The sequence below is a fragment of the Bos javanicus genome, chromosome 16 (genome assembly GCF_032452875.1).
Source record: "Bos javanicus breed banteng chromosome 16, ARS-OSU_banteng_1.0, whole genome shotgun sequence".
Lineage (NCBI taxonomy): Eukaryota > Metazoa > Chordata > Mammalia > Artiodactyla > Bovidae > Bos > Bos javanicus.
In genome coordinates, this window is record NC_083883.1 from 39,980,166 (window position 1) to 39,994,806 (window position 14,641).

Here is a 14,641-nt window from a genome sequence, read left to right on the forward strand (position 1 = left end):
GATCAGTGGAAAAATAACTCCAGAAAGAATGAAGGGATGGAGCCAAAGCAAAAACAATACCCAGTTGTGGATGTGACTGGTGATAGAAGCAAGATCTGATAATGTAAAGAGCAATATGGCATAGAAACCTGGGATGTTAGGTCCGTGAATCAAAGCAAATTGGAAGTGGTCAAACAGGAAATGGCAAGAGTGAACGTTGACATTCTAGGAATCAGTGAACTAAAATGGACTGCAATGGGTAAATTTAACTCAGATGACCATTATATCTACTACTGTGGGCAGGAATCCCTCAGAAGAAATGGAGTAGCCATCATGGTCAACAAAAGAGTCTGAAATGCAGTACTTGGATGCAATCTCAAACATGACAGAATGATCTCTGTTAGTTTCCAAGGCAAACCATTCCATATCACAGTAATCCAAGTCTATGCCCCGACCAGTAATGCTGAAGAAGCTGAAGTTGAATGGTTCTATGAAGACCTATAAGACCTTCTAGAACTAACACCCCCAAAAGATGTCCTTTTCATTATAGGGGACTGGAATGCAAAAGTAGGAAGTCAAGAAACACCTGGAGTAACAGGCAAATTTGGCCTTGGAATACGGAATGAAGCAGGGCAAAGGCTAGTAGAGTTTTCCCCAGAGAATGCACTGGTTATAGCAAACACTCTCTTCCAACAACACAGGAGAAGACTCTACACATGGACATTACCAGATGGTCAACACCGAAATCAGATTGATTATATTCTTTGCAGCCAAAGATGGAGAAGCTCTATACAGTCAACAAAAATAAGACCAGGAGCTGACTGTGGCTCAGACCATGAACTCCTTATTGCCAAATTCAGACTTAAATTGAAGAAAGTGGAGAAAACCACTAGACCATTCAGGTATGACCTAAATCAAATCCCTTATGATTATACAGTGGAAGTGAGAAATAGATTTAAGGGACTAGATCTTATAGACAGAGTGCCTGATGAACTATGGATAGAGATTCCTGACATTGTACAGGAGACAGAGATCAAGACCATCCCCATTGAAAAGAAATGCAAAAAAGAAAAATGGCTGTTGAGGAGGCCTTACAAATAGCTGTGAAAAGAAGGGAAGTGAAAAACAAAGGAGAAAAGGAAAGATATAAGCATCTGAATGCAGAGTTCCAAAGAATAGCAAGGAGAGATAAGAAAGCCTTCCTCAGTGATCAAGGCAAAGAAATAGAGGAAAACAACAGAATGGGAAAGACTAGAGATATCTTCAAGAAAATTAGAGATACCAAGGGAACATTTCATGCAAAGATGGGCTCAATAAAGGACAGAAAACATATGGACCTAACAGAAGCAGAAGATATTAAGAAGAGGTGGTAAGAATACACAGAACTGTACAAAAAAGAGCTTCACGACCCAGATAATCATGATGGTGTGATCACTCATCTAGAGCCAGACATCCTGGAATGTGAAGTCAAGTGGGCCTTAGATAGCATCACTACGAACAAAGCTAGTGGAGGTGATGGAATTCCAGTTGAGCTATTTCAAATCCTGAAAGATGATGCTGTGAAAGTGCTGCACTCAATATGCCAGCAAATTTGGAAATCTCAGCAGTGGCCACGGGACTGGAAAAGGTCAGTTTTCATTCCAATCCCAAAGAAAGGCAATGCCAAAGAATGTTCAAATTACCGCACAATTGCACTCACCTCACACATTAGTAAAGTAATGCTCAAAATTCTCCAAGCCAGGCTTCAACAATACGTGAACCGTGAACTTCCTGATGTTCAAGCTGGTTTTAGAAAAGGCAGAGGAACCAGAGACCAAATTGCCAACATCTGCTGGATCATCGAAAAAGCAAGAGAGTTCCAGAAAATCATCTATTTCTGCTTAATTGACTATGCCAAAGCCTTTGTGTGGATCACAATAAACTGTGGAAAATTCTGAAAGAGATGGGCATACCAGACCACCTGACCTGCCTCTTGAGAAATTTGTATGCCGGTCAGGAAGCAACAGTTAGAACTGGACATGGAACAACAGGCTGGTTCCAAATAGGAAAAGGAGTACGTCAAGGCTGTATATTGTCACCCTGCTTATTTAATTTATATGCAGAGTACATCATGAGAAACTGGGCTAGAAGAAGCACAAGCTGGAATCAAGATTGCCGGGAGAAATATCAATAACCTCAGATATGCAGATGACACTACCCTTATGGCAGAAAGTGACGAGGAACTAAAAAGCCTCTTGATGAAAGTGAAAGAGGAGAGTGAAAAAGTTGGCTTAAAGCTCAACATTCAAAAAACTTAAGATCATGGCATCTGGTCCCATCAGTTCATGGGAAATAGATGGGGAAACAGTGGAATCACTGTCAGACTATTTTGGGGGGCTCCAAAATCACTGCAGATGGTGATTGCAGCCATGAAATTAAAAGACACTTACTCCTTGGAAGGAAAATTATAACTAACCTAGACAGCATATTAAAAAGCAGAGACATTACTTTGCCAACAAAGGTCTGTCCTGTCGAGGCTATGGTTTTTCCATTGGTCATGTATGGATGTGAAAGTTGGACTGTGAAGAAAGCTGAGCCCCGAAGAATTGATGCTTTTGAACTGTGGTTCTGGAGAAGACTCTTGAGAGTCCCTTGGACTGCAAGGAGATTCAGCCAGTCCATCCTAAAGGAGACCGGTCCTGGAAGTTCATTGGAAGTACTGATGCTGAAGCTGAAACTCCAATATTTTGGCCATGTCATGCGAAGAGTTGACTCATTGGAAAAGACCCTGATAATGGGGGGGATTGGGGGCAGGAGGAGAAGGGGTCGACAGAGGATGAGATGGCTGGATGGCATCACCGACTCAATGGACACGAGTTTGGGTAAACTCCCGGAGTTGGTGATGGACAGGGAAGCCTGGTGTGCTGCGTTTCATGGAGTCGCAAAGAGTCAGACACGACTGAGCTACTGAACTGAACTAGTCATTATGTGTAGTTAATGCCATGGGGAAGTCCTTAGGTAGACTAAAACGTTCATGAATTAAATCCTGAGTAGTATGAGTATTTGAAATGAGGATCTGTCCAAGGAGGCTGAGAGAAGCATGACAATTTATCCTTCTGTGTCCCCAACACAAAGCATAAGATCCAACGCAGTCACTTAGTTCGCTAAATTTAAGAGAATGGGAGCAGAATACATGGTTATTGACAGAGCCCATAGGAGGTAGATTAGGAGGAGAAATGGAGTGAAGAGTCACAAAGGACAGAATGAACTTGAAGAGGGCGAGTGGTGCCAGGTAAGCACAATGGACTCTACCTTTGCTTCTGCAGGGCTAGAAGAACCCAGCGGTTCAAGTTGTATGATTAGGTAGGGTCAGAATACGCAGGGCCTGAAACGGATGTCAGATTGAAGAACTTAAGTCTCCAAAAGGCCGGCCACCCCGAGAAAAGCCAGGGTTCTGGAGTGGGCCGTGAGAACAAGAGATTTCCTTTCGGGAGGTGCACTCTGGAGGCACTGCGCTGGTGGTGGCATCTGAGCTGCTGCTGCGGCCTGTGGCGACAGTGCTGAGCTGTTACCAGTAGAGTGCTTTCCACTGGACTTTGGCTTACAGTAGCTACTGAAAGGGAACAGTGCTGTCGGCTGGTGCTGCTATTTCATGCCATTCCCTGACCAAGTACTGTTAACTCTATCTCTGAACCTTGGCACCAGATGACAGAGTCGGTGGCATCTGGCCGCAGCTGGGAGGCAGTGCATGCGCGCCGGGCGGGGATGTCTAGCTGCGAAGCCTAGCGCACAGCAGCCGCCCATCGCGGCGAGGGCGGGGCGGTCGCGAAATCAGGCCACGCCCCCCCTCGCCTGCGCAGGCGCGCTTCGGGGCCGTTGCTGTCAGGAGCGCACTAGAGGCCGGACAGTGGCGGGATCCGACGTCTGGCTGTACCCGGCTGACTAAACCCAGCGCGGCGAGGGCGGCGCGGCCCCGGCTCCCTGCCAGGTCGCAGAGACTAGCAGGGACTAGCGGGCAGCCGGCGGCGCAGGCACAATGGGGAATCGGGAGATGGAGGAGCTCATCCCTCTGGTGAACCGTCTGCAGGATGCCTTCTCCGCGCTGGGACAGAGCTGCCTGCTGGAGCTGCCTCAGATCGCCGTGGTGGGCGGCCAGAGCGCCGGCAAGAGCTCGGTGCTCGAGAACTTCGTGGGCAGGTGAGCACGCGAGGGGGAGGGTGAGAGGAGGGGGCGACCCCTCTTCAGGCCGCTGAAGCGTCGAGGGCAGGAGCCCGAGGCTGAACCAGGGGCTGCAGCGGATCGGAGGGAAGAGCGGCAGTGTCAGTGAGGGCGGGCGGGGTCGTCCCGGCTCCGGGCATCCTCTGTCCCTCCCCGCCTGGTGGCCCTCCTGTCTGCCTTTCATCCTGCGATACAAAGCCATTTCCTCCCCGTCCTCCGGTCTGGGAGTCGGGGAGGGGGTCCGCCCCAGGATGACTTCCCCCTCCCGCCCGGTGCGCGCCAGCCCGGGGGACGGCCTGAATGCGTAGCGCTCCCAGGCGCTTCCCAGTCCCCTTTCTGTTTTCCCGGCTCAATATCCTCCTCCTTTTCCTGTCAGCCTCCCCGGGCTCTCCGCGAGGCTGTGGGGTTCATTTCCCTGCCCCTCCCCCCTTGGAGATGCTTTCCTTCTCGCCCTGGTTTTCGGCTCCTGTCAGCTGTCTACTGTTCGAGACAGTCGTCGCCTGCCCCTAGCAGGGGAGGCGGGGTTCGAGGAGAAAGAAATCGTTTGTTGTGGTGAGGCTTTAACCCGCGACGCTTCCCCACCGTTTTCCTAAGGAGTCCAACAATAAAAGGTGGTTTTGTTTGCGTGTGCACCTACTCACAGCTCCAGGCATACGTGAGAGAAACCGAGGCAGAGACTCTGAGAGGGGGGTGCACTGGGACTTGTGTTGTCCAGGTGCCATGTCATTCCTGCATCATCTCGGAATGGACCAGCATCTTTCTCGTACTCTCTCTGCACCCCCTTCCCCAGCATCATCTTCGATTCCCTAAGCTTTTATTTGTCCTGCGAACCTTCAAGTTAACAGCTGAATTGAAATTATGATTCCAGGTTTCGTAGTTACTTTTAATTCAGAAAAACCCAAATAATTCATTTTTAAATTGGGAATCAGCATCCCGCCCCCCGCACTGAGCAGTGCATGAGAGATTAAGTTACCTTAACGGCCTTGGCTGAGGAGTGCAGACATTTGCTAAGAAAAGCCCATTGGAAAGCATTATGAAGGCTGAAATCTGTTTCCTAGTAATAAACTAGGTAGAAATGTACAACAGCTGAGGGAGGGGGCCAGCGACGGTACAATACAGAGACTGTACTTGACTCTTTCTGTTTGACTAGTTAGTGATTTGGAATTCAGAAGGTTCGTGGCTTGTTTTTTGGCTTTTCTTTTCTTTTTTGTTAGTGTTTGTGTAAAATTTAGATATTCCCACATCTTTGGGAATGGTAGTATCCATAAAGTGTATATTCTTTTCTCTCAGATGTTGCTCTGTCTCTCAGATGATACTCTTAAGGATATTTTTTTTCCTTCCTGTTTGAACTAGAAAGCTAAGAAACCTAGTTTTAAAAAAAGTAAAATTGCTGACAGTTGGCTGTTATCTTTGACTAAGTCACTTAATCACTTTTCTCAGTTTTATCATTAATTTTAGTAGTGAGAAAAGTGATGGTAAAGCATTTTGCCTACGTCATCATAGACTTAAGGTCTAGAGACGGATGACTATGTGATTTCAAACGTGTACACAAAACAGTCACATACATAAGGGTTTTACTGTCTTTGATTTATTGTCAATGAAATTCAGTAAATTTAAAGTGGTATCTATAGTGAAAGTGAGGTTTGATGAGGTTTTTTTGGAGATTTACAAATTCCAGAGCATTTAACAGGAAGCCTTAATAATAATTTAACTACTTTTGTTTTTTAAACAAATACTTAAAGATTAAAATTGTAAGTAATTAAAATGCAATGACCATATTTTATGCATCTTTCATATATTTAGTTGGATGAATCTGCTTTATAAATGCACTTTTTGCGGCAAGAACTTTTGAACCTAATGTCGATTTTATGCACATATCTTGATTCTGTTCTTGAGATTTTCAAATCCTGAACATAGTCACTGATGCTAATAAAATTGTAAATATCTTTCCTCACTAGCTATCCTCTTTCCAAATGAGAATTTTAAAAATCTGAAAGAGTAAAATATTTTAGCTTGAACACTCTTTATGATAGAATGAAAAATAGGGACGTTGTAAATATTATGTTCACCAGAGTATTTATCAGAATACCTTAGTAATTTATTGGTAATTTAATTTACCAATAATTAAATACTGTAAGAATGTCAAGTCAAAGGAAAGGATGAGCATAAAGAAAAAACTGATTTAATAAATATAGCAAGGCTTTATTATCTGTAGAGATGACACCTGCCAGCAGAACTTATATATTAGGTGAAAATTTAATTAAAAAAGTAATTTGATTTTAGTAAAGGTTTCAGTCATTGAATTATTGAGGAATCTAATTTCTAATTATAAACAAACCTTAGGGAAAAAGGAGTTAAGTTTTTTGGAGTATTTTGTTAGGAGATTCATTCTAGGTGCAAAAAACTGCTCATATTGCACTGTAACCTTTTATCTTTTTATTATCCAGAAATTTTTCAATAAAGATAAGGTTCTTTAAGAATGAAACTTTCCTCTTTTACATATAGCTGTTTTCATTTTAAGGCTCTGACCTCTATGCAGTTATTGAATGCAGTCATAAAACAAGGGCTCATTACTTGGGTAAATTAGTAGCATTTGTTCACCATTTAAGCTTATCCTCTTAAATAATGATGAATTTTCTTCTTAACATTTAGCAATCCATGTTTAGTGGACTGTCTCTTTCTCTGTTTATATTGATTTTTTTTGACACCACTGAATGAATTTGGATGTGAATTTGTTTACTTCATTTAACTATAACTAAAATCCAATTTTGGGGACAAGTTTTGAGACTGTTATGAATAAAATGAGTCTTGAATGAACTATTTGTTTGTGATTTTCTTGTTAAAGTGATGAATTTACATATTAATATAATGTAATATAGTGTGAGAAACCAAATTGTTCTTTTGGGTGTTCAGATGAGATATAGGCTCTCAGTGAGAGGCAGCTTAAGGTCTAATGAATAGAAGCTGAGACTCGGTGGTCTGAATATAGGGGTTCACTAGATGGCATGGGGTCTGTCCATTGGTCTTGTTTGTGTGTAGAAGAATTTATTCAACTACTGTTACATGCCCCCCCCCCCTTTTTTTTTAACAGTGCAGTGAGATGATGATAATGGTCAATGTTTATAGAGTATTCATAATGCATCAGGTGCTGTTTTAGGTGCTTTTACATAGATAATCTCATTGAATCCTCTCAACCTCCCAAAGAGAAGGATACTCTTAAGAGTTCCATTTCACAGAAGAGGAAATTGAGATTTAAAGACTTTGAGTAACTTGAGAAGGTGATTTTTTTTTTTTTTTTAAATTTGGAGTATAATCGCTTTTGGAGAAGGAAATGGCAACTCACTCTATTATTCTTGCCTCGAAAATTTCAAGGACAGAGGAGCCTGGTGGGCTACAGTCAATGGGGTTGCAAAGAGTTGGACAAGACTTAGCCACTAAACAACAGCATAATTGCTTTACAATATTGTGTTGGTTTCTGCTATACAACAACGTGAATCAACTATCTGTATACATATATTGCCTCCCTCCAGCCTCCCCTTGCCCCATCCTATCTCTGTAGGTCATCACAGACCAGAGCTGAGCTCGCTCTGCTGTATGCATCAGCTTCCCACTAGCTAGCTATTTTACACACGGTATGTATATATGTCAATGCTACTCTCTCAATTCATGCCACCCTTTCCTTCCCCTGCTGTATCCACAGCTCCGTTTTGTACCTCTGCAGTCTCTAATCCTGCCCTGCCAATAGCTTCATCAGTACAATTTTTCTAGATTCTACATATATGTGTAAATACATGATAACTGGTTTTTCTCATTCTGACTTATTCACTCTATATGACAGACAAGGTTCATCCATATCACTGTGAATGACCCAATGTCATCCCTTTTTATGGCTGAGTAATGTACCATTATGTATATGTACCACACCTTCTTCATCTGTGGGTGGGCATTTAGGTTGCTGCTGAAGTTGAATTTAATTTAACATAAAATCAATGGAGCTGGGATTCAGCTTGACGTATCTGGGCTTTATACTTGTGTTCTAAAACCTCTGGGCTGTATTGAACTCTTCCCTATTGAGATTTACCATTTTCTCTGATAAATACTTTTGATGTCTTTCTTTGATCACACTTCAAATCACCACCTAAAATAATAAGAAACTGCTATATTAATAATTTCATTCATAATTTATTTACATCAGTCTGTCTTGCCTCATTTCACAGAGAGTTTGAGGCAACCCCTTAAGTAGAAGCAACATGAGTTAAGAGATAAGTATTTTTCTTTACTATATTAGACATTCTTGAAGGGAGCTCTAAGATGTAATTGGATTATTTATTTAAGTATGTGTTGAGAGGGAATATAACTTGTTTATAGTGGTGTTAAGTGAAACTGTACTAGTTGCTAATGTGTAAATGCTTTTTAATGATATACTTGTTAGAAACATTAGTTCTTCAATGCTAATTATGTAGGCAGAGGATTCACATTATTTTATTCTAGCTTTAATGGTAAAATAGACTTTCCATTGTGCACAAGTAGGTTTTTTGATGAGTGGGGGTCAAATAAAAGATAAAGTGAGTATGTTGAGGGGAGTTCATGTCAATGTGAAAATCTCATATAAGGTATATTTATTTGGTTGTAAAGTTTCTAAACATGGGTATGTTGATTTATCAAATTAGAGTTGTTTTGCTAGAGAACCTTAAAAGTGAACCATTTGATGCTCTTGTTGAATAGACATGACCAGATAATTTTTTAAAAATTCAAAGCCACTTATATGTCTTAGATACTAATTTAGTCTTAAATCCTTTGACTGATTTCAAGAGAGTTTTTAAAAATTGAAGCAGTAATAGTTCTCTAATTGCAAATAAGATTAGGCACAGAGCATGCATTTTAGTGAACTTATTAATTCAGAAATAGTTTTATTTAAAAAAATATCAAAGCATCTGATTAGTGAATATTTTTCAACAAATGGCTTCCAAGTATTAAAGTTATTAGATAAATGAGTGCTAACAATTAAAATGTGATAATTGTTGAAAATCATACTTCATGGTTCCCAAGAGCCTATTTAAAGTGTCAGAAACATGAACTCTGTTTTATCCAACAGTTAATTTTTATAAAATTAAATATATATTTATAAATATACATTATATTTTTAAATTTTTTAAATTAAAATATAAATTATAAATACAAATTATAATTATAAATAAAAATAACAAAGATATTTTTACTGTATTCACATTGTACAATATTCTTTTAGGTTATCACAAATTCAGTTTGTAGGATTTAATTGTAACAATCAATTATTAATAATTCCTGAGAAGCAATATGCCTAGGTGAATTGGACTGGATAGGATATCTCTGTTTTGAAATTTACTTATGATTAACAGATATTAAAAAAATGCACTGGATTAACTTCTTTAAGAATGAAGTTGGGGAGATGTTGTTACCCAAAACTTTGAAGGAATGGGAACTTAATAGTTCGCTATTCTAGAGAGTAGGTTCTTGGGTCCTTTACCAAAGGGACATACATTTAGTAAATTGTTTGTCTTAGGTAGTCAGTACTTTGTGCTGGGCCTAATAAGTAGAGTTAAATTATGATGTTTTGCTTAAATTACAATTAATTTTAAGAAAGGACTGCAAGCAGCCAAAAGAAATAGAAGAGTTTTTCTTTTCCTCTTCCACCAGAGCCACATCAAGAGAACTCAGTGCTAGTATACTGTATAGAACAATCCATTTATTTTCTAGATGGCCAAAGGTTTGTCTACATCTGCTTTGCTTTTTTCTCACACTCAGCATTAATTTAAAAATTCTAAAGGATGTGTTATAGTAAAAATGAACATTGTAAAGTGGAAGGAAGGAGGAGGCCAGGATTTGTTTCGCCTTACTTGTTGGCAGGCATGGATGCTGTTAGACACATTTCATGCCTTCTGTACCTTGTTTTCACATCCCCATGTTAATAAGGAAGGTGATTCAGGGTTAGAGAGACAAGTAATTTGTGCAAGGTCACATGACTAGCAAGTGGCCAAGCAGGGATTTAGTCTTGGGTGTGATTCTGGTTGATAACTCTTGAGAAATGTGGGCAAATAAAGTCAATGAGTGGGTATTATTGAGTTCTAGGTATCCTGGGTAAGAATGTAGAAGGAAGTATTAATGTACAGAAGCTGATATAAAAAGAGAATTGACAGCATAAGGTACGAGACCACGACTTTCAAAGATTTTGTTAAAAATGAAGACAGTTGGGTATAATGAAAACTAAATGGGACAAAATAATTTATACTGTGTCAATTTATTCCTACAGAAAAGAAAAACCTCTGAAAAACTACAGTTCTGAAATTGAGCTGCGATATAGAGGAAAATAGACAGTATTGGAGATATCAGTGTCATTTGGCAGCCGGTATCATTTTAGCTCAAGGCTGCATGCACTGAAGTATCGATGTTAAAGCAGGGAGGTGGTAATCTGTGTCTCAGTGTTTGACTTGACAACAAGGCATTGAATTTAGATTGTCAGTTTATCACAAAGAGACACTGTATGTTGCATAGGGCCTGTGAGAAGAGTAGCAGGAAAGAATAGAGGTTGGGGAGATTAAAAATATAACTGGATACATTGAGGGTGGGATGGATCAGATCAACTAAGGAGCTTGAAGGCACTAATACTTAAGGGAGGTGGAATTCTATTTTTTAAGAATAAGGCATTTAGTTAAAGGAGTGGAGTAAGTAGAAGACAAAATGTTACGGAAAATGTTCTAGAAGCAAACTTGAGAATAGAATGTATTTATAAAGGAAGATACAGGCAGAGGGAAGGTTGATACTAAGTGATTTGTATTATTGAGTTAAACACCATTCTAGAAAATTAGAAAGTTTATTAATACTAAATTGGTGGTTTTTTTTTTTTTTTTTTTGGTCAGAGCTGGCTTAGCTTTTTTAAAATCAGTAGTGGAGATAGGCATTTCAATAGGTTCTATAAGAAACTTTCTTCTGGCTTTACTTTTGCTCACTTCTTGGAGCTACATTAGGATACAGAGAAACAAGAGATTTGCCCAAGGTCAGAAATAGAATCAGAGTTGAGTTTGGAACTTGGTGTTTAGAACTGGGAGCCCTGTGGCAGTTCATCATCTTCTCTTTCTCCTCTTATCATTTTAAAGTACCTCCCTCTCATCCTCACTACCTTCTTTCCCCATTTCTTTCCATTGGACCAATCTTTCCTTCTCCTTGTTACTCCTCTCCATTACTTCTCTTGATGGTAGACCAGCAATGAATTTTTTTTTCCTTCATACATAATAGGGTAAAGAGACAGGGAACAGGATGTTTCTCAGGCTAATACACTGTTCCTAGTGGCAAAGAACCTGCCTGCCCATGCAGGAGACACTGGAGACCCAAGTTCGATCCCTGGGTCGGGAAGATCCCCTGGAGGAGTAAATGGCAACCCACTCCAGTATTCTTGCTTGGAGAATTTCCTGGACAGAGGAGCCTGGTGGGCTATAGTTCGAAGAGCTGGACACTACTGAGCAACCAAACACAACTCATACACTAGAGTAAATTGCAACTTTTGGGAAACAGATGGGCCCGGGAAAAGACTGTATGAAATAGTGGATGTTTTCACACTTTATTAATATTTTCCTACCAGTTGTGCATATCTAGAAAGTTGTGCCTGGGTTGGTCACTGATTGGCCTTGCTTAAACTGGGGAAAGCTGCTGAAACGTTGTGTGTAAGTTAAGTAATATAATGAAAAGGTTACTATGTAAGAAGTGGGTGAGATTTTTGAGAGAAAGAATGAATTATTTAATCCATGAATTATATGAATGATACAGTATTGCTTTAGATTTTGTCTTTCCTGTAAACATCCCTGCTGAAGATTCTCTGTTTCCAGGACTTTAAAGTGTGTGTCTCAATGCTTCTTTGTGATGGTGTCTTATTTTCATTTCCCACAGCTTAAAGGTCGTGCTATCTCTGGGAATAACACATTCATACCTATTAGAAGTGAGTAGGGCTTCTGCAGGACTTTATTGTCTGTTGTTTTTGTGGCTTAAAATTGAAAAGATTAATCCATTTAAATAATTGGATGGGTGCTTTAATCTCACTTAATGTATTTGTTTTCTTAGACCCTGAAAAAGCCAGAATTTGGAAAGAAGTCGTCATATTCTGGTGATTGAGGGCAGGCTTTGCTGCTAGGCACATTAGTCCCACCTCTGACTCCATAATGGATACAAACATGGCGTCTCAGCAAGGCACTGAACTTCACTGAGATTTAACTTCCTCATTTGCAATATAGAGACAGTAATACAGATTTCATTGTTTTATGTGCTTTTGGGTTCCAAGTAAGATGGTGTAAAGTGTGTGACCCATAATAAGCATTTAATAAGTGATTTCTATGATACTGTGATTTATTAGAAAAACATGTATTTCATCATTCACATGACCAAAATATAATTCTCAAATATATTTGGTCTGTGTTCATAGTTTCTCACTTATAGTTCCTCAAACCCTTGGAATTTCCTAAGTTTTGAAAAAAAGGTGTCTTCTGTTAGGTTAATGAGGTGACTTTTGGAAAGCACCCAAGCATGAGGGCCCTTTGCCCGGGGAACCAACCTTGTGATTAGAGGGTTGGAAGTCTCAGTCTCGTCCCCGTGCCCGTTCCTCCCCCAATACCCCTGCAATCTCTAGGGAGAGGAGAGGGGCTTGAAGTCAAATCAGTTACCAATGGCCAGTGACTTTTTAAAAAAATTTATTTATTTATGGCTGTGCTGGGTCTTTATTGCTGCATGCTGGATTTCTCTAGTTGTCGTGAGTGGAGACTTCTCTCTAGTTGTGGTGCATGGGCTTCTTGCTGTGGCGTATGGCTTCTAGGGCATGCGGGCTTCAATAGTTACTGCTTTTGGGCTTAGTTGCTCCATGGCATGTGGTATCTTCCAGGACCAGGGATCATACCTGAGTCCCCTGCATTGCAAGGTGGATTCTTAATCACTGGACCACTAGGGAAGTCTGCCAGTGGCTGATGATTTAATCTATCACAACTATGTAATGAAGCTTCCATAAAAAAACAAAAAGGGCAAAATTCAGAGAGCTTTTGGGCTGGCAAACACATGGAGATTTGGGGAGAGTGGTGTACCTGGAGAAGGAATGGAAGTTCCTCGCCCTTTCCCCATACCTTGTGCTATATGTCTCTTCCATATGGCTTCCTGATACATACCTATTTATAATGAAACAGTAGTAAAATAAATAAAATGCTTCTCTGAGTTTTCTGAACTGCTCTAACAAGTTGTTTGGACCAAGGAGGAGGTCGTGGGAACATCTAATCTGTAGCTGCTGCTAAGTCGCTTCAGTCCTGTCCGACTCTGCGTGACCCCATAGACGGAAGCCCACCAGGTTCCCCTGTCCCTGGGATTCTCCAGGCAAGAACACTGGAGTGGGTTGCCATTTCCTTCTCCAATGCGTGGAAGTGAAATCATTCAGGCGTGTCTGACTCTTCGTGACCCCATGGACTGCAGCCTACCAGGCTCCTCTGCCCATGGGATTTTCCAGGCAATAGTACTGGAGTGGGTTGCCATTGCCTTCTCCAAATCTGAAGCTAGTTGGTTAGAAACATTTCTAACAACCTGGGCTTTAGATTGGTGCCTGAAGTTGCAGGAGAGGGTGGTCTTGTGGAACTGAGCTGTCAACCTGTGAAGTGTGAGGCTTTCTCCAGGTAGATCGTGTCAGAACTGAGTTGAATTGTAGGATACCTAGCTGTTGTCCAGAGCACTGCTTATTGTTGGCGTGAGAAACCACCTCTGCATGTTGGAATTGGTACTAGAATCCATTTGTTTAATGGTTATTAGTTTTAGTCTTTTATCTAGAAATGGACAATTTCTAACTTTTTAAAACAAGTAAATCTAGGAGAAAAGATAGTAGTGTTTAATGTGCATGGCCTGTAATAGTGCATTCAATAAATGATTGCTATTAGTTTAAGTCTTTTATCTAAACTGGACATTTTCTGAAACCAAAGCAAATTTACGAAAGACAATAGATAGTAATGTCTATTTACAAATTTTTTGTGCATGTTGGAAGATCACAGCTGCATCAAAATGCTTACTTTTAGATCTAACTTAAAGATTTAAAAATTACAAAGTTTAGTTCTGGATCTTAAAGTATATTTGGATCTTTTTAAAAGAAAGTATTACCCACATTTAGCATCACTCCAGTGTATATTTAAACAGATATATACAAGTCCAGTTTGTATACTCTTCCTTCCCAAGAGTTCCAAAGTACTTATCATTTATTTTTATTAATCCTTATGGTATCCCTGAGAGTATGGTAAAAGCATGTTTTATTAACTTCAATTTAGAAATATGGATGGTTGAACTGGAAAAAGTTAAGTAACATGCTAGGGTTTGAATGGCAAATACCAGAGATAATGAACATAGAATTAATCACATAGAGATAATACAATTAAAAGGAATTTTGCTGAAATTATTTTCAGATACTCTCCTAGAGAAT

The 14,641-nt window shown here is 40.2% G+C and overlaps 1 protein-coding gene across 12 annotated transcripts in view; it reads left to right on the forward strand.

The window, feature by feature from the left end:
- Positions 1 to 3,831: 3,831 nt before the first annotated feature.
- Positions 3,832 to 14,641, forward strand: part of DNM3 (dynamin 3) — a 643,632-nt gene continuing 632,822 nt past the window's right edge. For 9 of the 12 annotated variants that reach the window (XM_061382633.1, XM_061382635.1, XM_061382630.1 and 6 more), the window contains exon 1: positions 3,836 to 4,155. In XM_061382633.1, the coding sequence (XP_061238617.1) occupies positions 3,995 to 4,155 (161 nt within the window). In that variant the 5' untranslated portion in view covers positions 3,836 to 3,994. Of the gene's footprint in view, positions 4,156 to 14,641 lie in introns of all 12 variants that reach the window. The other 3 variants (XM_061382631.1, XM_061382637.1, XM_061382632.1) reach the window with 2 other exon arrangements.